Genomic DNA, 18,638 nt, shown 5'->3' on the forward strand with positions numbered 1-18,638 from the left:
ATTCTTATATGTGGCGAATACTTTCACCTAGAAGTGAATTTAAAACAACAATCCACATAATCTTTAAGTCTCATTTTCCATGACTTTGCAATTTCTCCATAGTTGCAAGATCCTGTTACTTTAACAATGCAGCATAAATAAAATCTGGCCCATCTCTTGATTTCTGTACATATAGAACTTTCACCATATATTTATAAAACAATTACTATAATATAATAAATTTACTATCTGTTAACAGTTTGTGCACCATAAAATGTACCTAAATGCAATAATGAAGATGAGCATTGTGTCACACATGTGTAATGCCAGTACTAGAAAGGGCTATCACACACTAAGCCCTAGGGTCAAAAATCCAACAATATCAGGACAAACACTTTTTTTGCAATAAGATTTCAACATATTTGAAATTTGAAGAGAAAATGAGTTTAATATGACTCATGGTGTTTGGCTTCACACCTGGAAAAGGGTAGCTTAACAAAGGGTCTCTTCATAAGAATAAACTTGCTTGTTCAGATCCATATGGAAGTTCTGAAATACAAAAAGAGTTTTGTCTCTTAAAAATCATTTATAACACAATTTCACAAGTATTATCAAATCAGACTATAACAGGTAGAGAAGTGAAACATTTCCTGCATATCTGCAATTCTATCTTTATAAAACAGTGTTATGATCTTTTTTTTCAAGTACATTTATCCTTAAAGTCTGCTTCATAGTTAGTGGTAAGTTCAACCTAACACAATTTTGAATCATCTAGGAAGAGGATTTCAATGAGCTATATTTTCAGGTCATGTTGACCTGTGATCATATTTGTAAGGAATCATCTTAATTACATTAAGTGGCATAGGAAGATCCATCCCATTGTGCGTAGCATGGTTACTTTGGTTAGTGTTGTGAACTGAATAAGAATGGAGAAGGTAAGATGAATGGTAAGCACACATATATTTACTTCTCTCTTGTTTTCGTATAAATGAATGTGACCAACTGTTTTAAGTTCTTACCACCTATGTCACCTTTTCCCCTCCCAATCTTGTTTGTCTCCCGAAGTTCAAGTCCTGTACAGTTTTCTAATCTAAAGATCTGTAGAATTTCATGTTCTAACATATTTTTCTTCCATTTTGACAAAATTAACTGCCACTTCCCAAAATATGGTTTTTCAATATCAATTTTGAATGACTATTTTATGATAATATCATAATGTATACAGTATCAATCATATCTCATAGTGAACAGGCAAAAGTACAAAATGCAGTCTATGAGCCATGAATTACTTTTTTCTGTGTCTACTGTTTAAGACAAAATATAACCTTAAACAACTTACCAATGTTGTTTTGGGTTCATCCTTTTCCACAATCAGGCAAAGAAGTAATAAAAGTAATAGAAAGAAAATATAAACTGGTACTATGAAAATAATGCATGCCTGTGAATTCTAAATGCATTGATTTTGTGAGTCTACTGTTTAAGGCATAATATAACCTTGAACAACTTACCAATGTTGGTTCAGGTTCTTCCTTCTCCACAATCAGGCAGAGAAGTAATAAAAGGAATACAAAGAAAAAACAAATTGGCAATAAGAAAATGATCTTTGAGTCTGGTGCTGTATAACCTAGGATTAAAAATCATAATAAAAGGGGAAATGTTAAAGTTTTATAAATACCACTGAAATTGAGTTATTTCATAAATGAACTGTCAGTACTTCAGAAATGGAGTTAAGTTGACATACTTGCAAAGCACAAACACCACAGATGGATCTGAGTTTGGGAACTTTTCCTACAGAAGAACTACTTTGCTGAGCTGTGACATCTATTCCATTTCAATTAGAAACATACACATGAGGGTAATGACTTGTGAGGTCACCTTTTAAAATGTGTCTCACACTTTAGAGGCTGAACTAAAGGACAAGAGATGACTTTGATGTTTGGCATTCAGATGTGACACTTTCTTTTCACTCTCTTTTGTAGTTTTTCTTTTGTTTCAGCAAAGGTAGTTGCTCTAACCACAGGCTTTGAGCATGCTGGGCAAGCACTGTAGCACCAAGTGTTCACCAGACCCAGGAATGAAGAGTTAATGCTGTCTCTGTGTAGCAAGAACTGTCAGTGACAATACTTAAACCCTAAACAAATCTGTCCTTCCAAGTCTAGTACCTCTGAAATGTTATTGGAATAACATACAGCATGTTAACTTTAGTACCAGACCTATAAATCTACCTCCATCTCAAGTTGTATTCATCTTATTCCCTTCAGATCTTAATCGCTTCTAGAAAACTTTGAGACAAATTGTAATGCTTAGCATACTAAAGATTTACAGGGGTAATTTCCAGAGAAGTAAACAACAGAACACATCTCCTGACATGGAAAATTCACAATGTCAGGGCAGACAGTTCCTTTCATGAGGATCTGTTTGTGTTCTCTAGTCAGGACAATTCCTAAGAAGTTATTTTATTGCCAAAATATTGTTGCACTACTCCCCCCACTGTCAAGTCCAGTGTGTGTTGCCCAAATGCTGGTGGGAATGGTTCCTGACTTAGAGTGTGGTCAAATGATCAGGGCTCATGTTATTAAAGAAAACTGATCCTCCCTCTCCCAGCAGTCAGGAAATGCCAACTCAAAGTTGGGAGGGTAGAAAAGTGAAGATGGATATGGAGGAGCTGTGGGGTTTAATATGATCAAAATTTATCACATAACATTCTCAAAAAATAACAAAAATAGTATTCACATTTTAATTGTCCTAAAAAGACACTTCTGAGAGCCTGAATGTGGTCAATAACATTAGCTCAGATTTTCACTCTTCAGAATTGTAGGAGAATAAATATATGCTTGTAAACTGAATATAAGTATAATATATACACAAATACATGCATACTTATAACTGTCCTGTTTTTCTATAACTTGAAGTGTCCAACAAAACTGTAACCTAAAACTACAAGCAACTCCAACATTATTTATTCCAAACTTGTAAGTCTAAATTAAGACTCTGACAAGAGATACCTGTCAGGACAAAATGAATCTCAGGTATCAACATTCCTGGTAGGATTATAAGTACTGCAAAAAGATGTACATTCTGATAATGTGGTAAAGAAAAATCACCAAATCTGCCTAATATAGTTTATAGACTAATGACAAAATGTAACTCAAGACATCACACACACACACACACACACACACACACACACACACACACACACACACACACTCACACTCACACACATATGTTCCAGACATCTGATAGTGGAAACAAAAATGAAAATTGTAGAAAAGTATAGTATTCTCTCTGATTATACATATCTCTTGCTTGAATTCCTCTTTGCCCTGACTATTTTCCTCCATAATCCCTAGTTGTTGTATATTTTTCTTGGTTATGATTTATTTCTTCCCAATTTAGGACTATATAGACTTGACAAAAGTAATAATTACCGCTGGATATATGAATTTCCACGTAGAATGGCAAAGCCTTAAAATGAATTTTAGAAACAAAAGAACAAAGAGAAGCATGGCTTTTTGGTAGCAGCATTTTCTCAGGTGGCCTCTGTTTTGCTAGCGACAAGCAGAGACTCACGAGGCTCACTTAAGGGAGTCTTCCTGACTCAGCATAAGCAAAAAAACAAAAGAAAACAAAACAAAAACATGAATGTTCTTCTATGAGGATCTGCTAACTATTGAAAGGTGTGTATGTACAGCTGGAAGTGGCAGTGACCACATCCCCAAGGCAGCAGCTTTTGCTTGATGTCAGCATAGACTGAGGCAGTGTGTTGGAATCACGCTTATGCCTGCCATCTTGGAAAAAACTGCAATTTAAACAGCCACGGTTTTAACAGATAAGACACGTGGCCAGAAAAACATTAAGATTTACAATAAAGTCAGACTTGGATGAAGAAACATCTCTAAAGGTTTACAGTGTGTTTAAAAATATACATAGGATTGAGAGAGAAAAAGAAACGACATAGTGGTAAATAAATAGAGAAGCCGGCTGTGGTGGCACACGCCGGGAGAATTTGCTCCAGAGGCAGAGGTAGGCAGACTTCCAGAGAAACCCTGTCTCAGAGAAATAAATAAATAAATAAAAGTAAAAGAAATAAAGTAATCATAATAGATAAATAAATAAGCCACGTAAAGATGGAAAATACACAGAGAGTCTGGATACTGTATGCTATTGTGTTTTTCAGTTTTTGATTGCTAAAGAAGGAAAAACTGCTAAATTATACTTGATTATAAATGCTGCTGAATAGATCCAACTTATATATATCAAAAATGCTTTGACTTCTAACTTTAAATATAAGGACTGGTAACTTGGGTAAAGAGTTTTTGTTTATGTTTCTACAGAAAATGAAAAGCTGAGGATTCCTTCCAGGCTTCTGTGGGTTGATGAACCAAGACCCCCAGAAGCAGTGGGCCAGGCGTTCCAACAATTGAGGCAGCTAAGATGATGCATCTTTACAGACCCCAAAAATAAGGACTTACACAGGTTTCTGAGTTTTGTCATGATCCCCATGGTATAAACAGCGCTCCCATCCAGCACGAAGCAGTTTGGAATGAGCGACTTCCAAATCCCCATATTGTCTATAAATCTTTGTTTACATTTGAATGGGATTGCTTATAATTGGTTAATGATTACAAACAATCTCTTTTTAAAGGAAAAGGGGGATTATGGTATGGAAGTGAGTACTTTGAATTGGTATGGTTTTTCATTTATTGATACAAATTCAAGGTCAATTTTGTGATGTGTATATTTCTCCTCTTGATTAAGTATTGTGCTTATACTGATCTTTTAAAACGTATTGCATAATTAAGTGCAGACTATAGATAGTTACTTATAAAAGTCAGAACTTATAGTTAGGTTAGTTAGGTTTTCTAGATATACAGAGATATACTTGAGATAAATAGTCTTCAAACCTTTCAAAGACCTTCAGAAAATGGCATTTAAAATGGTTTACAGTTTTTCTTGACAATGAGAAATGTCTACTCCTGGCAGCACCAATTAAGTCTGAGAGGAAGATGGGCATCAAAGAAACTCGTTATGTAGTTTGTTTTCAACATGGCACGATTAGCCATTTGGACAAGAAATGCTCTTGCCTAGACTTCTTGACTGTTGCTGTATAAAGTAGAAATTCAGGACCCACAGGAATGTGACTGCTGAACTCAAACAGTCATTCAGGGTTCCTGATTCATGGAAGAGTCTACGAGACTTTCTGCAGGAGACAGAAAAATGAATGACAGACTGCCAATGCAGGCGGACAGTTTGAAATTTCCTGCTTTACTGAGAAGTCTTATGGATACACTGTGGCCTATAAGCTGAAGATGGATGCCTCAACATTACAGAGGAACTTCAGGTGACTGTCCAGGCAGCAAGATGTCTCTGTCAATTCTAGTGTTTATATATTATCCTTCTGTGGTCTTTGATGGAGTTGAAGGCAGATAGTTATAATCATAGTTTTCCTTAGTTTTGATAAAAAATAAGCTACATATAGGACTTTGGACTCACAAAGATGGGATAGACGATATTTTCTTTAAATCTTGCTGAATGTTGATGGACAAAATATTATAACTGTGTTCTTACTTGATAACTGTACTGTTATATATAATTTGACTATGTTAAAGTTAAAACCTTTCTTTTTATTTAGACAGAAAAGAGGAGATGATGGATAATTCCTGTGTATATGTCAATAAAGCACTGTTGGCCAATAGGGAAGCAAGATACGTGGGACTAGGAGTCGAGGAAGACTCTGAGAAGGAGAAACACAGGGAGTCATCATGTAGCTGTAAGAAGTCCGGACCCTTTTCTCCGGTAAGAAAAATACTTAGATTAACAACAGATGAAGTAAATACTTAAGTCAGAGCTTGCAACTAAGAAACAATCAAGGCCAACAGCTTCATAATTAACATAGCCTCCTGTGTGTTCATTTGGGGCTGATGCGTCTTGGGAACCAGGCTGGCAGGAAGGCTTCTCCCAACAGTGGAAACAAAAATGAAAATTGTAGAAAAGTAATAGTATTCTCTCTGATTATACATATGCATTGCTTGAGTTCCTCTTTGCCTTGACTATTTTCCTCCATAATCCCTAGTTGTTGTATATTTTTCTTGGTTATGATTTATTTCTTCCCAACTTAGCACTACATAGACTTGACAAAAGTAATAATTACTGCTGGATATCCAATCTCTAGAATTTGAAACATAGTAGGTACTCTAAAAAATTTAATAAACAAAATTGAATAATTATTCTTCTGTATTTGTAAGGAGGTAGAGTCAAATATTCCAGTCCAGTCGAATTATGTGAAAGAGTAAAAACTGATAAAAGGTTACTGTATATATTTACAGCTTATTGCAACCACATCCATATATAAATATCTAAATCAGCAATTCTGAAGTGATTTTCTTCAATTTAGAATAATTATCAAATTAGAATAACTTGGATTTTTTTTTGTTTGTTTGGGCTTTTTAATTGTTGTTGTTGTGGGGATTCTTGTTTTTTTGTTTTTTGAGACAGGGTTTCTTTGTGTAACACCTCTGGCTGTAATGACACTCCCTGTGTAGACCAGGCTAGCCTCAAACTCACAGAAATCTGCCTGCCTCTGCCTCTGAAGTGCTGGGATTAAAGTTGTGTGCCACCACGGCCTGGACTCAGTTATTTGTAATATGTTAATATATCCTGAAATAAATCATGTTATGTGTCATCTTCTGGGCTTTTAAGTTTATATCACTGTGAAATTTGAATATCTTTTTATCATAAATCATGTTCCATTAGCAAGGGAAGTGATCATTTTCCTTAATTATAGAATCTGTGATGGTAGGTTGTAACTGTCAGATTGCTGTACTGTAATATCACCTAGGAAGACAGTCGCAATGAGAGGTTGTTTGGAGTAGGTTGGCCTATGATGCATTTTATTTGTGTTAACTGAGGTGGAAATACCCACCCTGGATATGGCAGGATTGTTTCATTGGATGGACAGTGGACTGAATTAAAAGGAGTTGCCTGGGCAGTGGTTAGATGCATGCAGGTATTGCTTTCTGCTGGTGTGAAGAGCTGTTTTAAATTTCTACCAACTAGACTTTCCTGCTGTAATGGACTGTAACCAGGAATCATGAGGTAAACAAGCCCTTTCTTTCCTGAGCTGTTTTTGGACAGGGTATTTTAATAACAGCAACCTACATGAAACCAGTAGCTGGCATTAGACACTTGGAGTCAGTTATATACCTTACTTTTACAGTTATGTTCTTGTGAAAATTGAAAGCACAAAAATATTGGTTTAAAAATGGACTCCGTACCTTCCCCCAAGGAGCACCATGAAATGTTCACAGCAGACAAACACAACATCCCTAATAAAGCAGAGCAAGATTCCTCCTACTTCCAAAGGAACATTAGCTTTCAGTAAGGCTATTATCTATTGAGGTATTTGCTTTTCCCCCATTTGTCCAGGATGCACAGGACCCTTCGATCTCCAGTTTACAAGCACACTGAGACAAAATAAATTTTGCTAGCAAACAGCCCCAAGTTACTTAGTTCCTATCCTTTTAGTTCATACCTTCCCAGCATTCCTCTTCACTCCATTCACTCCAAAATCCATCATCTGCGCAATATATATTGACTTTGCTTCTTACAAAAAAGCACAGTTCTTCACTATCATTTGTTCTCTTTTTCAACTTCATGTCGTTTTTATCCGTGGCAGACTGAAAGCCAAGAAAAAATATTGTGTGTTCTTTTGACCTAAATGCAGCTGCAGTTGTTTCCTCTCTCAGCTTCAAAATGTTCTGGGACATAAAACACCTGCATTGAGATACTAGAAAGGTATAATCCTAGCTTTGGTCATTGCTGTACACTGGTTTTTGAAGTCATTTTTGTTCCAATTTATTGTATTTAATTTTATCTTTTGTTCTATCAAGATAATTGGTTACTTGTAATAAGGAACAGTATGTGGAGTATGTCACAACTCTACATAGTTTGCTGTCCATAATGTCCAGATTCATGTCTAACATTCCAGGTTCTGTAAGTGGGAAAAGGCAAGCTACATAAGATGAGTTACTGAAGGAAAAAAAAATCATCGTGTGAATGCAGAATTTCTGGAAACTTGAGTGTTCATACTCAAAATGCATTCTCTCCTCTTTTTGCTCTGATTAACCTTTGAAGGCTTATGTAATAGTCCTTGGGAATTGGTACAAAACTCTCACTTCAGATATGAGATTATCACAAAACATGTGGAAACTCTCACAAGGATTACAGTGAGAAAAAATAAAGAAATTACTTCAGGTTTCCACTTCAAAGTGCTACAAGAGTTCTTCTCATACACTATGATTGCATTTCATTTATTTAACTTCTCTTCAGAGCCTAGAGAATATGTAGTATAGACTTAAGTGGACTGGGACTCAGGTTTTGAATGTACTTCGGTTTGACTGTGAAGTCAACTCAACTTCCTGGAACAAGGATAATAACTCATTTACCATTTTTCTCTTCTTTACATGAATTGAATCATTGAGAACCAAAAATTCACCTTCTTGTCTCTACTTGTCTCCAAACTGGAAACAAAAAATAAAAATAACATACACCAAAGTGGGGTTAAAAAATCACAAAATCCTTGACACTTGGAAGTAATTAGACACACAACAACCATTCCTCTTACAAGCCCCTCTTGTCTAGGAAATCTTTTGTATCCTTGAGGACTCTTAATTTTGACCTTATGGTTGTACCTCAGGAAAATGGGAATCAGTCTACCTCAAGATCCAGCAATTCCACTCTTAGGCATATACCCAAAGGATGCACATTCATACAATAAGGACATCTGTTCAATTGTGCTCATAGCAGTATTATTTGCAACAGCCAGAACCTGAAAGCAACCTAGATGCCCCTCAACTGAAGATTGGATAGAGAAAATGTGGCACATTTACACAATAGAGTATTACTCAGTGGGGAAAAAACAATGGAATCTTGAAATTTTTAGACAAATGGATGGCACTAGAAGAAACCATCCAGAGTGAGGTAACCCAGTCACAAGAGACAAACATGGTATGTACTCACTCAAATATGGATTTTAGAACTAGAGCAAAGGATTAACAGCCTACAATCTACACCTCCAGAGAAGCTAAGAAACAAGGAGGACCTTAAGAGAGACATACATGGTCCCCCAGATAATGGGAAGGGGACATGATTTCCTGAGCAAATTGGGAGTATGGGGGTAGAGATGGAGATAGGAGATAGAAAAGGGGAGAAGAGTAGTAGGGAGGAGGACATGAATATCAGAAAGATTGAGTCAAGGAAGAAGAGAATGGGAGCAAGAAAAGAGATACCTTAATAAAGGTATAAGTTTAAAGAGAAACCTGGCACGAGGGAAATGTCCAGAGATACACAAGAATGACCCCCCCATCTAGCATTCTAAGCAATAATAGAGAGGCTATCTCAAAGGTCCTTCCCCTAACGGCCTAGGTCCTGCCCTGGATGAAATGACAGACTCTAGAGATTCCCCCCCCAAGGAGGGCCTCACCCTTGCTGAGGAATGATGTCGTGATTGGGTGGGGGGCTGGGAGGGAACTGATGGAAGGACAAGGGAGGAGGGGTGGGAGAGGGAGCTGGGATTGACATGTGAAGCATGCCTGTTTCTAATTTAAATGAAAACATATATTGAGGAAAAAAAAAGCCCTTCCCCTGTAATGAGATTGATGATTAACCTATATACCATTCTAGAGCCTTCATCCAGTAGCTGATGGAAGCAGAAACAGAGATCCACAGCTAAGCACTGAGCCAAACTCCTGGAATCCAGTTGTAGAGAGAGAGGAGTGATGAGCAAAGGGATCAAGACTAGATTGAGGAAACCCACAGAAACAGCTGACCTCAACAAGGGGGAGCTCATGGACCCCAGACTGATAGTTGGTTAATCAGCATAGGACCAAACCAGGCCCCCTTAACGTTGGTGTCAGTTAGGAGGCCTGGGTAGTCCATGGGGTCTCTGGTAGTAGAACCAGTATTTATCCCTAGTATATGTATGGACTTTGGGAGCCCTTTCCCCATAGAGGGATACTCTCTCAGCCTAGACACACAGAGGAGGGCCTAGGCTCTGCCCCAAATGATGGTCTCACCCTCCCTGGGGAGCAGAATAGGGGGGCAGGGAAGGAGGGAAGGGAGAGGGAACTGGGATTGGTGTGTGTGTGTGTGTGTGTGTGTGTGTGTGTGTGTGTGTGTGGTTTTGTAACTTAATTTACTAAGACATAATTGGAAACAAATAACTAGATTGTATCCAGAGTCTTTTGCAACTTTAAAATTGACATTATCTAGTTATACATTTTTAGTATTTCCTTTGTCCACTGGATTTGGTCTTCTGGAAAGTAAACAGAAATACTTTTCATGGTCCATTCCTCTTTTGAACAGCAAGAGATTTTGATTCTCCAGTATCCTATTTTATTTACATGTTACTCTTACAATTTTAGCAAATAATTACAACCTACCTCCCAGGAAATATCATCTTCTCTGACCACAACTTCGTAAGTGTAACATCTAGATGGAATGGGCCCTCCAGGTGTGCTCCATTTCATTCTAATCTCCATGGAATTCTCCAAAGTAACATGAAGGAATTCTGGTGGCAATGGTTTAACTGAAAGTCAGAAAGAAGGGAACATGTAAGTTGCTAAATTAGCAGCAGCCCTCATCCAAAACTAGGGACACTCCATAACAGAAATTTTCACCGACAAAATAAATGGCTCAAGATTAGTCTCGCTGGGCGTTGGTGGTGCATGCTTTTAATCCCAGCACCTGGAAGGCAGAGGCAGGTGGATCTCTGTGAGTTCGAGGCCAGTCTGGTCTACAGAGCGAGTTCCAGGATGCCTCAAAAACAATACAGAGAAACCCTGTCTTGAAAAACAAAAACAAAACAAGATTATTCTCATGATGTGACTGAAAACCAAAGTTGCTTGCCAATCAAGATGAACTTCTTAAGAAATTTGGATATTTGGAAAACTTAGTTTTGTTCATTTGTTTTTGATAAATTCTACAGTGATAACTATTTAAACCCAAAGAAGAAAAAAAGGCCGGGCGGTGGTGGTGCACACCTTTAATCCCAGCACTGGGGAGGCAGAGACAGGCGGATCTCTGTGAGTTTGAGGCTAGGCTGTACCGACAGCCTCCAAAACAATACAGAGAAACCCTGTCTCGTAAAAACCAAAAAAAAAGAAGAAGACCCAAATCATTGCAACCATGCCCCTATTTTGCAACTTTAGAAACAACTGAACCATTACTACTACTATTTTGAATACTTTCTAACTAATCCTTATGCTGTGGTTACCATATGTCAAACTGCAACAAGGTGTTGCATGATCTTCCTCATCTTCATTTATATGATAAGAACATTGAAACAGAGACCTTCTGCCAATCACCCAAACTCACACAATAGAAAGTTGTAGACCCCTGGGTGTGGTGGCACATGCCTTTAGTCCCAGAACTTTGGAGGCAGACGCAGGTGAATCTCTGAGTTTGAGACCAGCCTTGTCTACAGAGTGAGTTCTAGGACAGCTAGAACTACACAGTGAGACCCCATCTTTAAAAAAAGGAAAGAAAGGAAGAAAGAAAGAAAGAAAGAAAGAAAGAAAGAAAGAAAGAAAGAAAGAAAGAAAGAAAGGGAAAGGCAATAAGAAAATGGGAAATTCAAGGTTCAAAGCTAGATCTGCCTGATTCTAGAACCTTCCAATCTTACAATTGTTAGAATGAAGATTACAATTTCAGAAGATGTAAGAATGTTTTGGTTTTCAATCATTCATCATTTGAAGTCAAGATTAATAGTTTCTATAATTAGTAATCTGCATCCACTAAACTATAGTACTAAATAGCAGAGTCAAGGTGGAAAATGAATTGTTATCTCTTAGATCAAGAAGGCTATTTTATATATCATTCAGTATCTTCTCTCCTTCCTCATATATTCTACTGCCTTTATGGTTCTGACTTTGCACTTCCATCATTTTCATAAATCTCACTATCTCCCCTGGTCTCTCCTGCTCTCTTAGAAAGAGTGGAAACTAGAATGAATGGATTTGAAGTTGACATTGTTTATTCATATCACCTATATTTTGAAGTTGAAAAACGTTATAGCTGGATTGGATAGGTTCCATTTTTGATGATCCATTAACACAGATAAAGAAGTCTTTATAGTCTGATGACTCCAAGTTGGAAAGTTTGCATCCAACATTTTTTTCATTATCCTGAAGGTAATTGGTACACTGCAAGGGCTGATGCAAGCCCTCATACCTATAACAAAAGAAATATTTCAGGACATGTTTAGTAGCATCTTTTTATCTCAGTGATCAGTTTTAAATCATCATATTATATTATATGAAATATACATATAATCACAGTATTTAGATTCAGTAGATTTTATGTATTTGTATATACATACAAGACCACATTCATACATACATATGTAACAATATTAATTTAGGGGGGGTTTGAGACAGGGTTTCTCTGTGGCTTTGGAGGCTGTCCTGGAACTAGCTCTTGTAGACCAGGCTGGTCTCGAACTCACAGAAATCCACCTGCCTCTGCCTCCTGAGTGCTGGAATTAAAGGTGTGTGCCACCACCGCCCAGCTACAATACTAATTTTTAAAAAGGGTCATAAATTTGAAAGGCCACAAGAGCAGGTGGAGGGAGGAGAATGAGGGGCAGAAACAATGTCAATATGGTACACATGTGTGACATTCTAAAATAAATTAAGCTATAAAAAGGATACACAATATGAAGAAAAAACAATTTAACAACACACTATGCTTTTTAGTACCTGCTATTTGCTACACTATGTATTCACCAGGGAGAAAACAGTCATAGTTGATTTCATGGAGCTTCAGTTCAATATGAATCTTCATGAAGTCTCAAAGAAACTCAAGTATTATTATTCATGATTTGGAATAATAAGGTAGCATTGATAATATTTCACTGAGAAAATTATTTGAAAAGAAGGCAGATTTAAACACAGATATAAAATATTCCTAAGTTTAACAAAATTAAAAGAAATATTCTGATGTTATATCAGACTATAATATAAGAATGAGAAAAACCAACTAGAGAAGGGGGTGAAATGAACAAGGCAAAGTAGTTTGTCAAGTACAGTGTGACTTTCCCTTTGTCTTACACAAGAAATTTTACCATGTGATTTAAAGTTAACTTTGTTTCAGCAATACAGCTGATGGAAATATAAGGGGTTGTTAGCAAGTGATTTACAAAGCAATAATTCTTGATATAGTTTTCTAAAGACTAACTTGTAGTGCAAATTGTGACTTTGGCTATAAAGGCAGCCAAAAACTTCTTCTGAAATGAGACCATCATAGTAGCTTGTAAGGAGCTACTAAAAATCTCTAGATTATATGAAATGAACTTTTTACTAAGCCGCCCTACTTTAGGAAAATGTAAATTGTACTCTCTTGGTTATGTTGTCTGCTTACAGACTGAGGGACTTCAAATCTATGCCTGACTATGCTTTGACATAGGATTTCACTATACACTATCCTGTAACTTATCATGTAGCCCAGGGAACCTAGTGTCAAACTCATGATTGTTATGCATTACCCTTCAAGATTCTGGGATAACAAGTATACATCACTATGTTCAATTGATGCTCAGGTTTACAGAGACTGACTGTGTGACTTAGTGTAAGTAAAAAAAATGATTCACAATCTGTAAAATGTTAATATGTGTTCCTCCCCATTCTGCTAAGTAAGGGTAAGGTTATGTTAAACATGAATGACAACGGGAAGCCTGTCTTCTTCTTTTGTCTGTTATATCTTTCTAAATCAAGAGCAGTGCTTTCTTTCATAAATGTTGAATATTTATTGATTTAATGACCAAAGACTTAGAAGTGTATTCATCCAATTCAAGACGTGGAAAGTCAAACATCACCCCACAGGAATTGTCTGCAAAAATCTACCCAGACACACAATTCCGTAGCAGGGTTTACAGCCCAATTCTTAAAAGTACTTTATACCCAATCATTTATATTTCTTTTAAAATATAAAATCGCAGTTTGAGCTTAAAGATCACAAATACTACAATTTTGTCTTCTCTTGCTTTGCCTTTCTTTAGTCAATGCAAATTTCTTATGTTTTCCAATTTATGTTAAAATCGTTCTTTTCATTCATTTAATTAACATTTAGTATTAAACTGTTGTGAGTGTGGTCTTCTGTAGGTAGGTAAGAGAAATGGAAGAAACGGATCACATCAACCAATCTTTAAAGAAATTGAGGAAAGCTATACGTATATGAGATATGTTAAATTACCACCTTAACAACAAAGAAAGAGCTATAAGAAGCAGGAAAGGTGAACTGAAACTGGCATGATCAGCAAAGAGTCACATAGGCCTGGAAGGATGAAAAAGAATTAATAAAAGGGTGAGCCAGAGGCCATTCCAGGTCACAGAATGCACCAAAGCATGACATGATAAGGAAATGAAAGTAGAGATGGATCAGCACAGAATAGAGCACTGATACTGACCATAGCGACTATAGTTTTGGAAAAGTAGTGATGCAGTGAAACAAAAGCTTGAAAGGCAACCTAGATTTGATCCTGGGAAGCCACTGGGGTATATGGTCTCAGGGGTGGTATATAAAAATACCAAGGAAGAAAAATGTAGCTACAGTGTGCAGAATGAGCAGGAAGGAAAAAACGCTACTATCAGAGCAACCACCATTTGGGAGGAGGTCATGGCAGTCATCGAGGTAAGGAATGAGAGGGGTCTAAAGTAAGGTTCTTACAGTATAGGTGGGAAATATAAACAAATGTGCAACTTAGCAAAAGAATGTCAGACTGCGGTGACTGTCTTCCCACAAAACAATTAAGGAACTGGCTGCTGGAAGAGGGGGACTGTATTTTCAATGATCAGTCATCCATATTCCACACTCATACCCACACAGATTGCCCTAGTTAAAATCACCTGACCACAAATGAGAATTAAAACAAAACAAAAGGACATGATAGTAGGAGGGGGCTTATTGAGAGGGAGGGAAGGATAAAAGGAGGGGAGGGTGTGACCAGAATGAATCAAATATACATAGGAAATAAAATCTTTAAAAGGTTCTGTGTTTAAAAGCTTCAGGAACAGGTAAGAAAGAAACAGCAAGAAGATCCAAGTTCAACAGATAACTGCTTATAAAAAGCTAAGTGCGTAAAGTATGTGCAAACTTTCCAAATTATAAACCCAGCTATCTATAGGATATAACATTTCATCCTGTATAGAAATAGTCACAGGATGCCTTGCAGTGTCTTCAGCCTGAAATTCACATAATTATGAATGATTATCATCATGAATATAACTGTTGAAGACAGTTGTTGTAGTTCAGATGAAATATAGTTGCTTTCACCATGGGCTAATCTTGACACCGTGGGCTAAGTTTGCCCAATGTGGGATGCTAAGTATAAAAATACTTACCAAAAAAACATAGTATAGTTGGTATCAGAATGTATTACCTCGCCAGGCTTCCAAGAGCAAACCAAATACTGCCAGTTATAATATACACACTTCATGTCCTGAATTCTAGTTTCCAGGCTTCCTAGGAAATGAACAAACTATGAATACATGAAAGACGTGGTGACAAATCTTCTATGTAATCACTGTGCAATTTTATTTCCTTAGGCCTTGCTACTTCATTTAGTAATCAGGATAATGAGAAACATTAGACTAGAAAGCTATCAGGCATCACTTCACTGGAAGGAGGATATGACAAACATGAAAACATTTGAGGGCTTATTTACTGACACTAGTTTATGCGAAAGTATTAATTTAATTATTCCAAGAAATTGAGCAAATACCCTTTCATGTTTGCTAGTATGGTCCCATGCTGAGAGATCTACTAATAAGATGCAGATTTACTAAAACAATGTTTGTTGGTTTAATGAGTTCAGAAAGCCAAGGCACTTGTACTTCTACTTTGTGTTTAATGATCACATGATTTACTGGGTATATAATCAATGGTATAAAGGGCTAGGAAATTTATTCTTTACATGGATTTTTCTGATGGTATCATATGGGAAAGTAAAATTCTGTTTTAACCTGCATCTGATATCCAATAAGAAGTTTCCGTCCATGAACTTTTAACTTCTGATCCGTTTGTACATTGTTCGGACAAATGGGTACGTATCTTTCCTTCGACACCTTTGTTAAGATCAAACCCATCCTTGTAAATTAGATTCCTAGTAATGATGGTCTGTTTGACAAAAGGATGAAACACAGTCCATTTTAAAAATTCATGGAACGGCGATCCACACTAGTAAAACTAGACAATTATTAAAATCTAAGATAAATATTCGCGATAGTACTCCAGAGATACTTCTGGCAGAGATCACCTCTGTACATGACATTTGGTAAGGTCACTTGAGACAAATAAAACAGAAAACATTTAGTGAGATGGAAGGCTCTGTGATAGGAACAAAAGCTGTAAACATCTTGGAGTTAAATAGATGAATTTCAACAATATGTATTTTGCATGACCAATGATTTGTCACTTTCAGGACTATGAAGCTTTCAGGAATCTCATAAAGTAAAAAAGTATCAAAGTTACATGAAGAAAGCTGGAAAATGTGTAAGTTTTTAAAGGATGAAAACATATTTATGTTTCTGGAACTTACCAGATTATTTAGTCTAAAACATCGTTCAATATTGAACTTGAATTGCTCTTTGAAACTACCTAGCTGAATTATAGAGATAATGGGATACCTTCTGCAACAGAGCTCTGAATAACACAATAGTTACTGTATAAATAGCTGACAATTCAATAAGCATCCATTGAAATCTTACCACATGAGTAAAAGAACAATGCTGTTTTCTGTGATGCGTATGAAAAGATTTTCAACATCATGCATTTTTAGAGTTGTAGAAAATTAATTGATATAACAAGAAACTGTAATTATACAGTCAAACGCATAAATGTTCTTCAAAGTTCACATTCTATGAGACCTGGTTTTCTTTCTTGTAATTTCATGGGTAGTCTTAATACTGGACAAAGTGAAAATATATTCATGAAGGTACATGGAAGTTCACATGACAGCTTTTCATATATTAATTAGAAAAGTTAGGGCACACAAAGTAGTGGATACTAGAGTCAGGTTTATGAGAAAACATCTAACGATCAGCTTGCTCTGATGTGACAACCCATGCTTTACTTACCTTCCAATTGTCACTACCAACATTCCGGTATTTTAACTCATATTCTAGTGTGCATTCCTTAAATATTTCCATAACCACGGGGGGTTTCCATTGCAAATAGAGATAACCTAGTAATCCAGGATCTACTATTTCAAAATCCTGAGGAGGATTAACTGAAATGAAATTAAGAAAATATTTATATTTGCCCTGTATTTTGTGAGGAATATTGTAGAATGTGAGTAATTTCCAAATGCCCATCACCTGATTACTGGTTAAAAATTCTAGCACATATATATGGTGGGACATTATTTAACTAGAAAAAGGAATAAAACACTGATTAAAGGGTATAATTGGAAAAGCCTTGAAAAATTATGCTAAATGAAGGGAACCCATCTCATAAAACCACATATCCACTGATTCCATTTTTACAAAATACCATAGGTAAAGACAGTAGATTAATGGTTACCAGAAGCATGGGGTTTCTTAGGAAGAGAATGAAAGAATTCTGGAATTTTATGGGAATACTGATTTCATAACATTGTGGATATACTAAAATAATTTCCAAACACTACATTGGAAAAGCGAGAAGTCACTATTATATAAATAAATCTGTTGAAGTCCATAATTCTTCTGTGTAGCTGTCCTTTTTAAAGAAACCACATAAGCAAAATTTGTTTTTGCCTCTTTAGAAACTATGGCTACACAGAAATACACTTGCCATGGAATCTTCTTGGTAGACAAATACATCAGAATTTGTATAATATTATATAAATGATAGTTATAAAAATGTCTCTAGAAACAAGAACCAATCGATACTAACTAATTAAGTAAGTTATTATGATTGACATAAACCATTGTGATTGACACAAGAATAGAAAAGATGAAAAAATGTATTTACTAAAACTAAGCAAATTAAGAATTTGGAGAATAGGCGTATCTTGTGTGAAGTTGATTGAATAAGTAGCTCCTCAAAGTTCAAAACTATCTCTGGAGTTGGCAAAAGAAGCCTTTCCTATAAAATTTCTAAGTAAAAAGTCAAGTAGCACTATCATACTGCCCTCGTGTTAGCGTTTGGCTAATTCTTTCTTTTGAATGTTCTTCATCTCAATACTTCAACTTCACTAAGGATTCCCCTCATGTACCTAGAAAGAAGCTCTCTACTGAGAATGACACAACATCCTTTTTTTTTATCGTTAGGGTTAGAAATCTGTGTTGAATTCAAAGTTCAATACACAATGAAAAACTCAAATTATTCATATACTTTAAACATACATTTTCCATGATACTCAAGTTGTACTAGAAGAATATAGTTTTCAAAAACTTAAGGTATTTCACCCGAAAATCCTATACAAGAGGTCTTGGATTCATTTTGTGATTTGCATTTTACCTAAGAAAATGTAATTGTTAGTTAACTTATACATGTGAGTAACTAACAAGAAAACATTTTTAAATAGTGGAAATATTACTAATAAAGCCATCTACTAATTTTACACTTCCATGATACAGTATGAAAATGCCATTCATATATTTTGACTACTCCGTTAAAAA

The 18,638-nt window shown here is 36.1% G+C and overlaps 1 protein-coding gene across 3 annotated transcripts in view; it reads right to left on the reverse strand.

Moving 5' to 3' along the window:
• Positions 1-400: 400 nt before the first annotated feature.
• Positions 401-18,638, reverse strand: part of Il13ra2 (interleukin 13 receptor subunit alpha 2) — a 61,695-nt gene continuing 43,457 nt past the window's right edge. For all 3 annotated transcript variants that reach the window (XM_040744525.1, XM_040744526.1, XM_040744527.1), the window contains 8 exons: positions 17,112-17,263; positions 15,999-16,152; positions 15,378-15,498; positions 12,026-12,210; positions 10,422-10,567; positions 7,514-7,658; positions 1,488-1,603; positions 401-528 (listed from right to left, as the gene is read on the reverse strand). In XM_040744525.1, the coding sequence (XP_040600459.1) occupies positions 472-528; positions 1,488-1,603; positions 7,514-7,658; positions 10,422-10,567; positions 12,026-12,210; positions 15,378-15,498; positions 15,999-16,152; positions 17,112-17,263 (1,076 nt within the window). In that variant the 3' untranslated portion in view covers positions 401-471. The remainder of the gene's footprint in view (positions 529-1,487; positions 1,604-7,513; positions 7,659-10,421; positions 10,568-12,025; positions 12,211-15,377; positions 15,499-15,998; positions 16,153-17,111; positions 17,264-18,638) is intronic.

The sequence above is a fragment of the Mesocricetus auratus genome, unplaced genomic scaffold (genome assembly GCF_017639785.1).
Source record: "Mesocricetus auratus isolate SY011 unplaced genomic scaffold, BCM_Maur_2.0 Super-Scaffold_100003, whole genome shotgun sequence".
In the NCBI taxonomy this organism is placed as follows: domain Eukaryota; kingdom Metazoa; phylum Chordata; class Mammalia; order Rodentia; family Cricetidae; genus Mesocricetus; species Mesocricetus auratus.